This window comes from Ranitomeya imitator, chromosome 5, assembly GCF_032444005.1.
Source record: "Ranitomeya imitator isolate aRanImi1 chromosome 5, aRanImi1.pri, whole genome shotgun sequence".
In the NCBI taxonomy this organism is placed as follows: Eukaryota; Metazoa; Chordata; class Amphibia; order Anura; family Dendrobatidae; genus Ranitomeya; species Ranitomeya imitator.
This window is the reverse complement of record NC_091286.1, coordinates 191,784,361-191,797,864: the sequence shown is the minus strand read 5'-3', so window position 1 is coordinate 191,797,864 and position 13,504 is coordinate 191,784,361. Positions and strand designations below refer to the sequence as shown.

The following is a 13,504-nucleotide window of genomic DNA, read 5'->3' as shown; positions in this document are numbered from 1 at the left end:
CATCCAGTTACGGTAATCACTGATCACAAGAATCTAGCTTACAGTGAATCGGCTAAAAGGTTAACTCCAAGACAGGCCAGATGGTCCTTGTTTTTCTCTCAATTTAATTTTTCTATTACATTCAGGCCAGGGTCTAAAAATGTGAAAGATGATTGTCAAGCTGCTGCAATGCAGGTAGGCGCAAGCTCCACTAGATGGCCATAGAGTGGAAGGAGGGCTGAACCTAGACAAAGTGGGCCTGTTGTGCAGCAGCGAGGCCACCGGGCTACCACTAGGTGGCAACAGGAAAGTCAAACAAGCCGGGTCGATATAGTAAGTAGCGCAGTACAATTGGAATAGACAAAACACAGAGTCAGAGACAAGCCAAAAAGTCAGTAACAGCCAGGAGCGGATAAGCCAAAGACAGAAGACAAACAGTTCAGGATTAAGCCAAGTCAAAACCAGGGAGTGAACACATAAAAGGGAAACACTGAGTCAAGACGGGGATAGGGGAAAAAAGAGACACAGGTTCAGGCAGTTAACGCAGCTGGACAAATCAGGATACACTAGAGGCAGCTACACACGCAGTAGGCAGAACTATAACTGACACCGCCTGAAGAATGCAGCAGAGATAAATAGCAAAACCTGAAAACAGACTGAGGCTGAGAAAAGTTAACCTCTTACATGATCAGACCAGGAAAAGGGAAGACAGGACTCAAAACCAGGTCTGGATCATGACACTGATGCTTTATCTTCTCTAGATTCCATTTCTCCTCCAGAACCTCCATCCTCCATTATTCCTCAGGGTCTTGTGGTGTCTATGGTAACCTCAGAGCTGGAAGAGGAGATTCGTAAAGCCCAGTCGTTGGCTCCTTCTACTTCCCCAGGGTTCAAATTATTTGTGCCTGTGTACCTAAGGTTATGGGTGTTACAGGAATTTCATGATTCTGTGGCCATCTTGGGGTTACTGCCACAAGGAAAGCCATTGCTAGACTTTTTTTGGAGGCCATCCATGCATAAGGATATTAAAGATTTTGTATCTGCTTGTGACGTCTGCGCACGCGCCAAAGTCAGTCATAGCCGGCCAGCTGGAGATTGGCTCCATTGCCTATTTCCGAAAGACCATGGACTCATTTGTCCATGGATTTCACTACAGATTTTCCTCTGTCTGATGGGAAGACTGCTATCTGGGTGGTAGTTGATCAATTCAGCAAACAAGCTCATTTTGTTCCTTTGTCAGGATTACCTAATGCAGACACACTCTCCAGGTTGTTTATTTCTCACATTGTAAGGTTACATGGGATCCCTCTGAACATTGTGTCTGATAGGGGAGCACAATTTGTCTCTAAATTTTGGAGAGCTTTTGCAATAAACTAGGAATTGACTCATTTTTATTTGCTTATCACCCTGAAACCAATGGTCAGACTGAGAGGACAAAATCTTTGAAACAAATTTTAAGGTGCTTTTTGGCAGCACAACAGGAGGACTGGTCTTCATTTTTAACTCTCGCTGAGTTTGCTTTCAACAATCGAGTAAATCAGTCTACCGGAACCTCACCATTCTTATGTAATTATGGTTTTCATCCCCATTTTGGCAACTTTTCTAGGATTAATTCTGAATACCCTGGGGTGCAGGTCGCCGTACAGAGACTTGGGTATGTCTTGAGGGAGGTTCAAAAGAATATTGGGATTGCCCAGATTTATCAAAAACGTAAGGCCGATAGAAGATGTTCGGTGGATCCGGTTTTTAATATTGGGGGTAAGGGATGGGTCTGTCTGCATATTTTTGTATCGGAAACCGACAGCAACTAACTCGATAATGCACTACAATAGCTTCCACCCGATACATACTAGTCTTTGCCGTATAGTCACCTGTTAAAGGTGCAAAGAGTTAATGACACACAAGGGCTTTGCCACACAATCCACAAAGTTGTGTCAAAGGTTAAAAAAGAAAGGATATCCAGACACACTGTTACAGACAGCACTGGAAAGAGTGAATGAAGGTGCAACCGACGAGAGATATAGGTCGGGGAATATGGTACCTGTGAATAATAAAGATAAGAGGTTTACTTTCTGTTTCCAATATAGCTCGATGGATCATCAGATACGTTCCTCCATTAGGAGGAATTGGCATATCCTAGAAAGAGACAAGGATTTAGCAGACTTTGTAGCTAGGGGTCCCCCTATCTCCAGTAAACGTAGCACAAGGTTGAGGGATATTTTAGTATGAAATCGCATTAAGAAGGAGGGTACGAATTGGTTAAACCAGGGAATCCCGAGAGGCAATCACCGATGTGGTCATTGCCCGTTCTGTAAGCATCACATCACGGACCGTGCATGGGACCAGTTAGTCATTTGGTTTCAGAATTTATATCATGCAAAACAGACCACGTGGTGTATGTGGTCTTTTGTCCATGCAAAACGTCATAGGCAAAACCATACCCCCCTATATGTGAGGTTTAGGGAACACTAAATCTATCACCTCTGGCAAAGGAGTACCTAGATTGATCAACCACATTAGGGAAAAGCATGGAGGTAATCCTAATATTTTGACATTTGCAGGTATAGAGAAAGTCATTCTGTCCCAATGAGGGGGGAATTTGCACAATTTATTGCTGAGACGTGAAGCCAGGTGGATTATGCAGACAGGCGCGATGGGTCCGGTGGGATTGAACGTTAGAGTGGATATGTCGATTTTCTTGTAGATAAGCAATTCTTAGCATATTAAATTCTCTGTAAGGTGATTTTAGGGAAAGGAAAGAATATGGTAATAATTGGTGCAAACAAAACATGTTTTCCAGCCGCCAATAGTTGGCTGCCATGGCCCCTGTCAGTTCTCTTCATTAGTGAAGAATTACATTACCACTCGAGTGTTAGTCATAAGATAAATATTTCGTAGTATTGTTATATGTAATTTTATTGTTTTTTATGTATTTCACTAGATGATGGGAGAGGAGTGTGGTGGAAGGAGTATGCCTTGGAGGAGATATTTCTTCTCACGTCACATCCTTCAAACCATTGACCCATAGAAGTGCTACATCAGCGCGAAATGGCAGTTATCAGCACCTGCACACTCCTGTTCTCACACTCCCAGGTCATGATGATTTTATAATCGTGACTGAATAAAGAATGGAATTTTAAGGATCGGTGAGTTATACCTGCCTTTTTTGTTTGTTGATGGACAGTATTTACATGTTTTCTTCAGAGGAGCACCCGGGATCCTGAGGCACAGCTCAAATCTGTATACCGCACTCAAGGCGCATAGATCCAGTGAAGTCGGCGGTGCTGTCTGCTTTCTGCACTTGACACGGGGTATAGCTACATGTTTAAGACTTGGCACACTTGTTCAAAACTGGTTGGCCGTTTTAGTGCTACGCAACTGAGAATTGTTTTAATGATGTCCAATGAGAAGGAATCAGAAGCTGTAGCAGTCAGATTAGGCTTACAACCTGGCCGGGAGGATGTAGGGGGTTATTTTAAGGAGTGTGAACAGAGTGACAAAATACATTCATTGAGTACCAAATCCTTGGAATATAAGCTAATGAATTTAGCCGAGAGGGAAATAAGACTGTTTTGGACAAATAACTCATTGAAATCTTATGTTGAAAGTGGGAGAGTTCCCCGTGGACTGAGAGTCTGGAAAGAAATGTCGCACTTTGGGGAAGATCTGTCCTTCCGCACCAATTGGGAGAAAATCATGTTAAAGTGTTCACAAGAATTGTTACACCTAGTTTTGAAATCTAATCTACAGAATTATGAAGTGGAGAATGCAGATATGCTTAAAACACAGGAAGAATTACAAAGTAGGTTAACGGAGGACTGGTGCATAGCAAATGTGGTGCCAATATTCAAAAAGGGCTCTAAAAGTCAACCTGGGAATTATAGGCCAGTAAGTCTAACCTCTATTGTTGGTAAAATATTTGAAGGGTTTCTGAGGGATGTTATTCTGGATTATCTCAATGAGAATAACTGTTTAACTCCATATCAGCATGGGTTTATGAGAAATCGCTCCTGTCAAACCAATCTAATCAGTTTTTATGAAGAGGTAAGCTATAGGCTGGACCACGGTGAGTCATTGGACGTGGTATATCTCGATTTTTCCAAAGCGTTTGATACCGTGCCGCACAAGAGGTTGGTACACAAAATGAGAATGCTTGGTCTGGGGGAAAATGTGTGTAAATGGGTTAGTAACTGGCTTAGTGATAGAAAGCAGAGGGTGGTTATAAATGGTATATTCTCTAACCGGGTTGCTGTGACCAGTGGGGTACCGCAGGGGTCAGTATTGGTACCTGTTCTCTTCAACATATTCATTAATGATCTGGTAGAAGGTTTACACAGTAAAATATCGATATTTGCAGATGATACAAAACTATGTAAAGCAGTTAATACAAGAGAAGATAGTATTCTGCTACAGATGGATCTGGATAAGTTGGAAACTTGGGCTGAAAGGTGGCAGATGAGGTTTAACAATGATAAATGTAAGGTTATACACATGGGAAGAAGGAATCAATATCACCATTACACACTGAATGGGAAACCACTGGGTAAATCTGACAGGGAGAAGGACTTGGGGATCCTAGTTAATGATAAACTTACCTGGAGCAGCCAGTGCCAGGCAGCAGCTGCCAAGGCAAACAGGATCATGGGGTGCATTAAAAGAGGTCTGGCTACACATGATGAGAGCATTATACTGCCTCTGTACAAATCCCTAGTTAGACCGCACATGGAGTACTGTGTCCAGTGTTGGGCACCGGTGCTCAGGAAGGATATAATGGAACTAGAGAGAGTACAAAGGAGGGCAACAAAATTAATAAAGGGGATGGGAGAACTACAATACCCAGATAGATTAGCGAAATTAGGATTATTTAGTCTAGAAAAAAGACGACTGAGGGGCGATCTAATAACCATGTATAAGTATATAAGGGGACAATACAAATATCTCGCTGAGGATCTGTTTATACCAAGGAAGGTGACGGGCACAAGGGGGCATTCTTTGCGTCTGGAGGAGAGAAGGTTTTTCCACCAACATAGAAGAGGATTCTTTACTGTTAGGGCAGTGAGAATCTGGAATTGCTTGCCTGAGGAGGTGGTGATGGCGAACTCAGTCGAGGAGTTCAAGAGAGGCCTGGATGTCTTCCTGGAGCAGAACAATATTGTATCATACAATTATTAGGTTCTGTAGAAGGACGTAGATCTGGGGATTTATTATGATGGAATATAGGCTGAACTGGATGGACAAATGTCTTTTTTCGGCCTTACTAACTATGTTACTATGTTACTATGAATCAATGGTCACTATTTAATAAAAAAATGGACAGCAAATTAATCCCGATACAAGCAGAAAAAAAACAAAGAAAGCGGGATAAATTTGTTTGTGACAAAAACTACTTTGAAACTGGACAGATTTTCTCATGGAATAAAAGCAATTCATATAACAATAATACACCATCAGGTAGAAACTTTGTCAAACAAAATAAAATGAAAGAAAAGAAAACGAAATCAACAGTATAAGAGAGACTACTTGACTAGAGAGTCAGACTCCAGCTTAAGTAAAGGAGCAGCTGCCTCGGTCAGTTCAACAGAAAGGTCGTCAGTGGAAACAGCTGAGATGGCAGGTGCTGGGCTCCCTTTAGTAGGAGAACGCGAAGGGGGGAAGGAAGAGGCATAATCGGCCGGCGCCGCAAGAGGAAACATGTCTCATGGAGACAGAGGCGCTGATCGAGTCCTTGGAAGACCACGTCGTAAATCTCACAAGTCACCATCTGAACCCTGCACACCTCTCGCTATTATCTAAGGGTTTGGGCTATTGTATCCCTGAAGAATTTAATCTGACAGGCTTTAGGCTATGTGCACACGTCCGGAATTGCTGTGGAAATCTCCGCGGCAATTCTGCAACTGTGTCGCGGGTAAAACGCATGCGGAATTGGTATGCGTTTTCCAGCTAAACACAAGCGTTTTACAAGTGTAATTAGCTTGCAGAATACTAGCGTTTTCCAAGCGATCTCTAGCATCGCTTGGAAAAGTGATTGACAGGTTGGTTACACTTGTCAAACATAGTCTTTGACAAGTGTGACCAACTTTTTACTATTGATGCTGCCTATGCAGGTCATTGCTGCAAAACATCCCTGGGAACGGAAGCATCGCGAGGAGCGGGAAGGCTGCCGAGGACGTAAGAAGTTGAGAATATCACGATTTTTTATTTTAATTATTTTTTTATTTTTTTTTACAGGTATATGGTTCCCAGGGCCTGGAGGAGAGTCTCCTCTCCTCCAGCCTGGGTACCATCCTCACATGATCCGCTTACTTCCCGCATGGTGGGCATAGCCACATGCGGAAAGTAAGCGGATCAATGCATTCCTATATGTGCAGAATCCCCGCGATTCCGCACAAAGAATGAACATTTTAGTTTTTTTCCGGAATGCGATTCCACCACAGAAAAAAGGCAACATGTGCACAAAAATTGCGGATTGCATTTAATAGGATGCTTAACGTATGCCTATTTTTCGCGTTTTTATAGCGAAAAAAGCAAAAAACGCGAAAAATCCTGAACGTGTGCACACAGCCTTACCATCGATCTATTTAAGTCTGTCAGTAAAATCCATTTACATAAAACTTTTCTCTCCAAATATGCAGATAACATTAATTTAGACGGGGAACGTTCTTGCAGCATAGGTCCGTTGGGTTTTATGGCTGGAACACAAGCACTGGCTGACAGAGAAGATATAAATATATACACGCACTATCTATATCTATCTATCTATCTATCTATCTATCTATATATATATATATTGTGACTGAATAAAGAATGGAATTTTAAGGATCGGTGAGTGCTACCTGCCTTTTTTCTTTGATGATGGGGATAAGGTTTGGTTGTCGTCTAGGAACATTAAACTTAAAGTGCCGTCTGCAAAGTTGGGTCCAAAGTTTATTGGTCCATATGAGATCCTAGAGGTGGTCAATCCTGTGGCATTTAGGTTAAAGCTTCTTCCATCGCTTCGCATCCCTAATGTCTTCCATAAATCCCTATTAAAGGATTATGTCCGTTCTGCATTGTCTCCCTCATTGCCGCCTCCTCTGATTTCAGTTGACGATGGCCTTGAGTATGAGGTTCAGAGGGTTGTAGATTCTTGGAGGGTCTGTAGTTCCCTCCAGTACCTCATCCACTGGAGGGGATATGGACCAGAGGAGAGATCCTGGGTCCCTGCTTGAGATGTGAAGGCCAATCGGATAGTCAATGCCTTCCATATAAAATTTCCTGTGAAGCCTGGGGGTCCGGTGGCCTCCCTAGAAGAAAGGCTACTGTCACGTTGTCACAGTTCCACCCCTCAGAGTGTCTGGGATGTAGTTACTGACAGCTTAGCCATTTAATCTGGTATAGTGGCATGCTGAAGCTGTCAGTACTTTGACAGCATGACCATTAAGTCTGGTTCAGGGGCGTGTTGAGCTGTTGGTGTGTTGATTGACAGCTCAACTAGCCAATCTGTAACTGGGAGGCGTCGGCTGTCTCAGGTGTTCACTATCCCGGGTAATGGCCATGCCTACTTAACTGAGCTGAGTTTCAGAGACCACTGCCAGATATACATTCATCTTGTGAGGTTTGTGATCCCTGTGCCTTGAGTTCTATATGCTTGATCTGTTGCCTGACCTTGGACTTCGTTCTGACCATCCGCTTGTTTAACCCCTTCAGCTCTGATCCATTATCCTCCTGGTACTCTGACCTCGGAAAGTTACCCGATTATGCTTTTGTCTCTTCCTTCTGTTTGAATTACCCTCCTGGCTTCTGACCATGGATTCTCTGACCACTCTTACTCATGGCTTAGCCATGAGATGTGACTAGCGTCACAACAACTTAGTTTGAACAGGCTCCTATGACCTTTCCTTTTGTCACAAGGTGGTGTCGCCTTAATGCTAATTATAGATTAAGTAAAACTTTAGAATACCTGGGACTTGTTGTCCTTCCTCCAGTTCAACTGTGTATTGCTGCAGAGAACTAGTTATTAGATATAATTAGCTCTATCCTCTGGGAGCAATGGGTGGGGATATTCCCCATTTAAACCAAAGCCTCAAAGCTGCCTGCTATTAATTCTAATTACCCTGGTTTATACTCATGTACTCCGCTCCAATTCTGCCTGTTTAAGTCCAGTTACTGATCTTGACATTCTCCTGACGATGTCCCTGCCTAAATATTTTGTCCCGGACTTTGACCTTCTGGATACGATCCAGTTTAACAACCCTTCTCTCTGCCAGCTTGCCAGAAGCTAGGCCAGCAGCCACTATGTGGACAAAACTCAGGGAGGCCCTGCGTGAGTCCAGATTCCTGTAAAGAGAGAGTAAAGGGCGAGCATCAGGGTTCCCCTTGAAAGGTCTGTCCGTGAAAGTCCTATTAATAGCTGCAAGGCATCCATGACTAAAGCGGTTACTCAGTGTTTGTAACACATGCATCTCCCCATCTCCTGCTCTAATCATCTACCCACAGTTCACTTCTCCACACTCCAATAAAGTATGAACCTACTCTAACCTATTCACTGATCCATAGTTTAAATAGTTCATCACCCCTGCTAGAATTCTCTCTCCCAGGACAGCAGATCCTATTCGATTCAGAAGCAAATTGTCTACTGAATATAGATTCTACCCCAATAAAAAGTCAGTTCAGTGGTCTAGGAACTCCAACCCTTCTGATGTGTACCAAGACTTTAGCTGAAATTAATTTAATTCCACTTTCTCTCCTTTTAGCATATAGAACAGTCAATATTCCAGAAAAAAAACATTTTGAAAGTCTTTCCTTTGAGCTTGCAACTTAATTTTTTTTAAATTATTCTTGATGATTCACAACCTATATCATATTTTGTTATTAGTTACCATCTGGACCACAACAGCAAAGTCATCACTAACCCTACACCCCTGTAATAAGTCACCTTGTTCCATTACCTATTGAACCGTGGCACCAGAGAGACCGCAAACCATGGTTGAGGCAAAATATTCTATCCATTTATCCTGATTCAGAATCACCTGGAAACCCAAATTGTCTTACCATACCTACATTACCATCTCTCAGATACTGGCTGGGCAGTTCTTCCGGTTATTAGGAACTTAACTGCAGTAACAAAGATACTTGCTTGCTTCTCTTAACCTACTTCTCCTCCCTTCATGTCTACACAACTAATGACTTGCTCATTGAGGACCAAGATTGTCAATCGCCCTCATCGTTGCATTTTCCTCCTGCATATCTCTAATTTGATCTTTCAGGTGGGCAAATTGCTCACATCTGCGATAGCAGTATTCAATCTGGAAGGCCTGCTTCCCTTATCCATACCTATGATAGATTATGCATTGATGGAAACCTCCGATCCTGCTACGTATTATCCAGTCATAATAAAAACTAAATAATAATAATAATAATACAACAATAAGGAATATATTTGCATACATTTGCCAAGTATTTGCTAATGTAGTTTACTGTAGCAGCTTACAGTCTATCAATGAAATCCCTTTGGGGTCAAAATCACTTTGCAGGTAGTGAAGAAAACATTTGTACACCATGTCTTTCCTTAGCCCATGCTGGACTTTTTTTTTTTTTTATTCATTAGTAGCTTAGTGTTTTCTTTTACCTCCTTTCCTTCCTACCCTTACACTAATTCTATAGCTAGCAGTAGTCTACAAAGTGGCTTATTGTCCACCGTCACAATTTGTACCTATAATGAGAAAAATCTCAATAAGCCTGAGGAAAGGAGCCAAATTTTGTACTGATTCCATAAGATGACAGAATTAATTCCAGAGGATGCTCTTTTAGCCAATTATAAAATCCTGAAAGCCTTTCTGGCAGTTTCCACCTCTTATTGGTTTACACACAAATTCGATAGCAAAACGAGAAATATTATGTAAGCTTCCACCATGTTTTTCAATTCAGTGTTTGGCTGCTCTTGATGTTTTTATTTCTTTATTATTAATATTATGCCCCATCATATAGGACTATACGGCTATGTTCACATGCAATCTTTTTACAGCTTTTTATGGGAACTAAAAACTGCTTTCAGATTTCAGAAATCTCATGCACACTCTTCTTTTATTTTCCTGACTGAATTTGAGAACTGCCCTGTTACTAAAATCTGCAGCATGTCAATTCTTTCATTTAATTTAATATTTGCAGAGCATTTTTACCCATAGAAAGCAATGAGAGAGAAAATGCTGCGAAAAACTGCAATGGCATTTATCGCTGCATTTTTGGTGAATAAAACTAGCTTTATTAAACATGTACTGTAGACAAAGTGTTAGGTGTCGAGTTCCAGCCGCTGCACAGGGGGAATCTCGACCCATCTCCGCTGTGGTCTCCCATTCTTCTCCAGCCGCAGTGGAGAGTGCTCAGCATAGACATCAGTCCCAGCATCTAGCTCAGGCTGATACTGGATGACTGGTTACTGCTGCCTTTCCAGCTTCTGCCATTGTAGCCAGTACTGGGCAGCGGCGAGCAGACGTGTTTGGGACTAAGTCCTGCTTTTCCCTTTCTGAGAATGCCCAGGGCAAGATCTCTCATTGGAGATCAAGGGTCACATGCTTAGATACTGCAGCAAATCCCATTGGTCCTTTAGGAAGGTCCTGAAGGTGTTCTTCTTCTGTGACTGACTCCCATTGATCCTTCTGGGAAGGTCTTGTTCTTGCTGCAGCTATAAAAGGTTCGCATGGCCGCACGGCCATGCGCTAGTGTACATTTGGAATCGTGTGTGTGTTGATGAGTGCAAGTCGTTTTTTAAAATCCCCTCCTTTGTGTATGACTGTTCGCAAAAGCTGGATGCTTGCTGTCTAGCGCCTGACTAAGCTGTCAACATAAAGACACACAATACAGCGTCTATTGCTGTAACCGCCAGTGCGGCGCCATGTGCTTATAGAGCACTTTCCTATCCCAAGTGTGGGTGGTAGGGGCGTCCGCCAAAGCGGAACAGCACGCACTCTTGTGCTTTAAGTTATATTTTCTTTTACTTTGACACCCCAGTTGCGGTGTTAAGCACAAGTGGTCTGAACATACTCTAACCCTGTGTCTTGGGATAGAGTCCTGAGACTCCTTGCTTGCGCTCTTGGTGCGGTACCGCAGCCCTGTGACGCAACAGGGTTTGCTTCCTTCACACAGGGTGAAGTTAACCCATGTGTGTATCCACATTGTACCGCCATATAGTCCGTCATTACTCAGCAGCAGGTTCCATCTCTGCACGGTGGACCCTGGGCTGTGAACGCACCTTATACCATCTCTCTTATAATTTGTTGCATTCCGCTAGCCCTAACACAAAGCACAAAAAATGCTACAAAAATTGAGTGGAAAAGGCTGAAAAAAAGAGTTTTGAACAAAGAGTTTTTACTACCAAGAGAGTAGGTTTTGGCTGTAGAACAAAAATGCAGCAAAAATGCTGCAAGTGAGCATAGCCTAAGGGTGGAGGCAGTGTATGCTCACAAACAGACGGAAGAACTCAGGAATTCAGACAAAAATGCTCACATACAGTGAACTCTTAATGGTTAATTATCAATTTCAATATTTCCTTTCATTCCTCCTGCATGGTGCATCTGATCACTCCACTCCTTTCCCCCAAAAAATGGATAAGATACTTATCAAGATCTACTGCAAAGAGAATACACAATTAATGGATTAAACTCAGACTTCACAAAAGTCATGGCAAAAAATGTTGGCACCCTTGAAATTATTCCAGAAAGTTTAGTATTTTCACCAAAAATTTATTTCAATTACACATGTTTGTTATTCACATGTTCATTTCCTTTGTGTGTATTGGAACAACAGAAAAAATCTGAGAAAAAAAGACAAATTTGGACATTATTTAACACAAAACCCAAAAGATGGGCTGGACAAAATTGTTAGCAGCTTTCCAAAATTGTGGATAAACAACTTTATTTTAAGCATGTAATGTTCATTCAAAGTCACTTGTGACATACAACAGGTGTGGGAAATATAAAAATCACATCTAAAATCAGATAAAAAGGGGAGAAGTTGACTCAATGCTTGCATTGTGTGTCTGCATGTGCCACACTAAGCACGGAGAACAAAGTGGAGAAGAGAATTACCTGAGGACTTGAGAACCAAAATTGTTGAAAAATATTAACAATCTCAAGGTTACAAATCCATCACCAGAGATCTTGATGCTCCTTTGTACATGATGAGCAGCATAATCAAGAAGGTAACAATCCATGGCACTATAGCTAAACTCCTGGGACGTGGACGGCAGAGAAAAGATGAAAGATTGCAACGCAGGATAGTCTGGATGGTTGATAAGCGGCACTAATCAAGTTCCAATGAAATTCAAGTTGCAGGCTCAGAGCGCACCAGTGTCAGCGCAAACTATTAATCTAAATGTTAATATAATTAAATTCTATTGCAGAAGACCCAGGAGAACCCCACTAATAACACAGATACATAAAAAAAGCAGTTTGACAAAATGTACGTGAGTAAGCCAAAAATCTTGTGGACAGATGAGACCAAGATAGAGTTTTTTTGGTAAAGCACATCATTGTACCATTTACCAAAAACGGAATGAGGCCTAGGAAAAAAAAAAGAAATCAGTACTTACAGTCAAATATAGTGAAGGTTCAAAGATGTGTTGGGGTTGATTTGCTGCATCTGAAACTGGGTGCCTTGACTGTGTGCAAGGCATCATGAAAACTGAAGATTAACAAAGGATTTTGGGTCACAATGTAGTATTCAGTGCCGAAAAGCAGGGTTTGTTGGAGCAGTTTGCAAAAGAATTGAGGTCTAAAATTCCAGTTGAGAGATGTAAGAAGCTTGGTAATGGTTGTAGGAAACAATTACAGTTATTTGCTCCAAAGGGAGGTTTAGTGTGAAATTATGTCCAATTTGTGTTGTTCCACACAAAGTAAAATAAACATGTGTATAACAAACCATGTGTAATTGCAAGAATTTTCTGGGAGAAATATTTCATTTTCTGGAACAATGTCTAGGGTGTCAACTAGTGATGAGCCACCGTGCTCGGATAAGGCGCTATTCAAGCATGCGCGATTGCTAATCGAGCAATTCGGCATGCTTGAGATATATATAGATAGATATATGTCTCGTGGCTGTTCGATAGCCGCAACACATGCAGAGATTGCCTAACAAACAGGCAATCCCTGCATGTGTTGTGGCTGCCGAAAGACATGCAGCTGCAGCGACTTGAGCATATTTTTCGAGCATGCCGAAAATAACACCTTATCCGAGGTTTCTCACTTATCACTAGTGCCAACACTTTCGGCAATGACTATATTCTAATATTAAGGAGAAAATAAAGCTGAAAAAAATAAGATAACAAAGGTGTTTAATTAAATATATTTTATCACTTACCTGGTAAGTTTTTGTTGATGGTGTAATTCCATACTTTTCCAGAACACTGAAAATAACATACATAGGATGCTTAGCTAATTAATATACAAAGTTTTCAAAATTAGGCATTGCACTGTTTGATGCTTTTTGGCAGAAGAGGAATCCTTTTTCTTTCCCATATTGCTTGAAACCTGTGACCTGTTAGGGTACTTTC

The 13,504-nt window shown here is 41.7% G+C and overlaps 1 protein-coding gene across 2 annotated transcripts in view; it reads right to left on the bottom strand.

Moving 5' to 3' along the window:
• RNASET2 (ribonuclease T2) overlaps positions 1–13,504 on the bottom strand; it is a 200,511-nt gene that overhangs the window by 23,843 nt on the left and 163,164 nt on the right. For both annotated transcript variants that reach the window (XM_069769450.1, XM_069769451.1), the window contains exon 8: positions 13,312–13,357. In XM_069769450.1, coding sequence (XP_069625551.1) covers positions 13,312–13,357 — 46 coding nt within the window. The remainder of the gene's footprint in view (positions 1–13,311; positions 13,358–13,504) is intronic.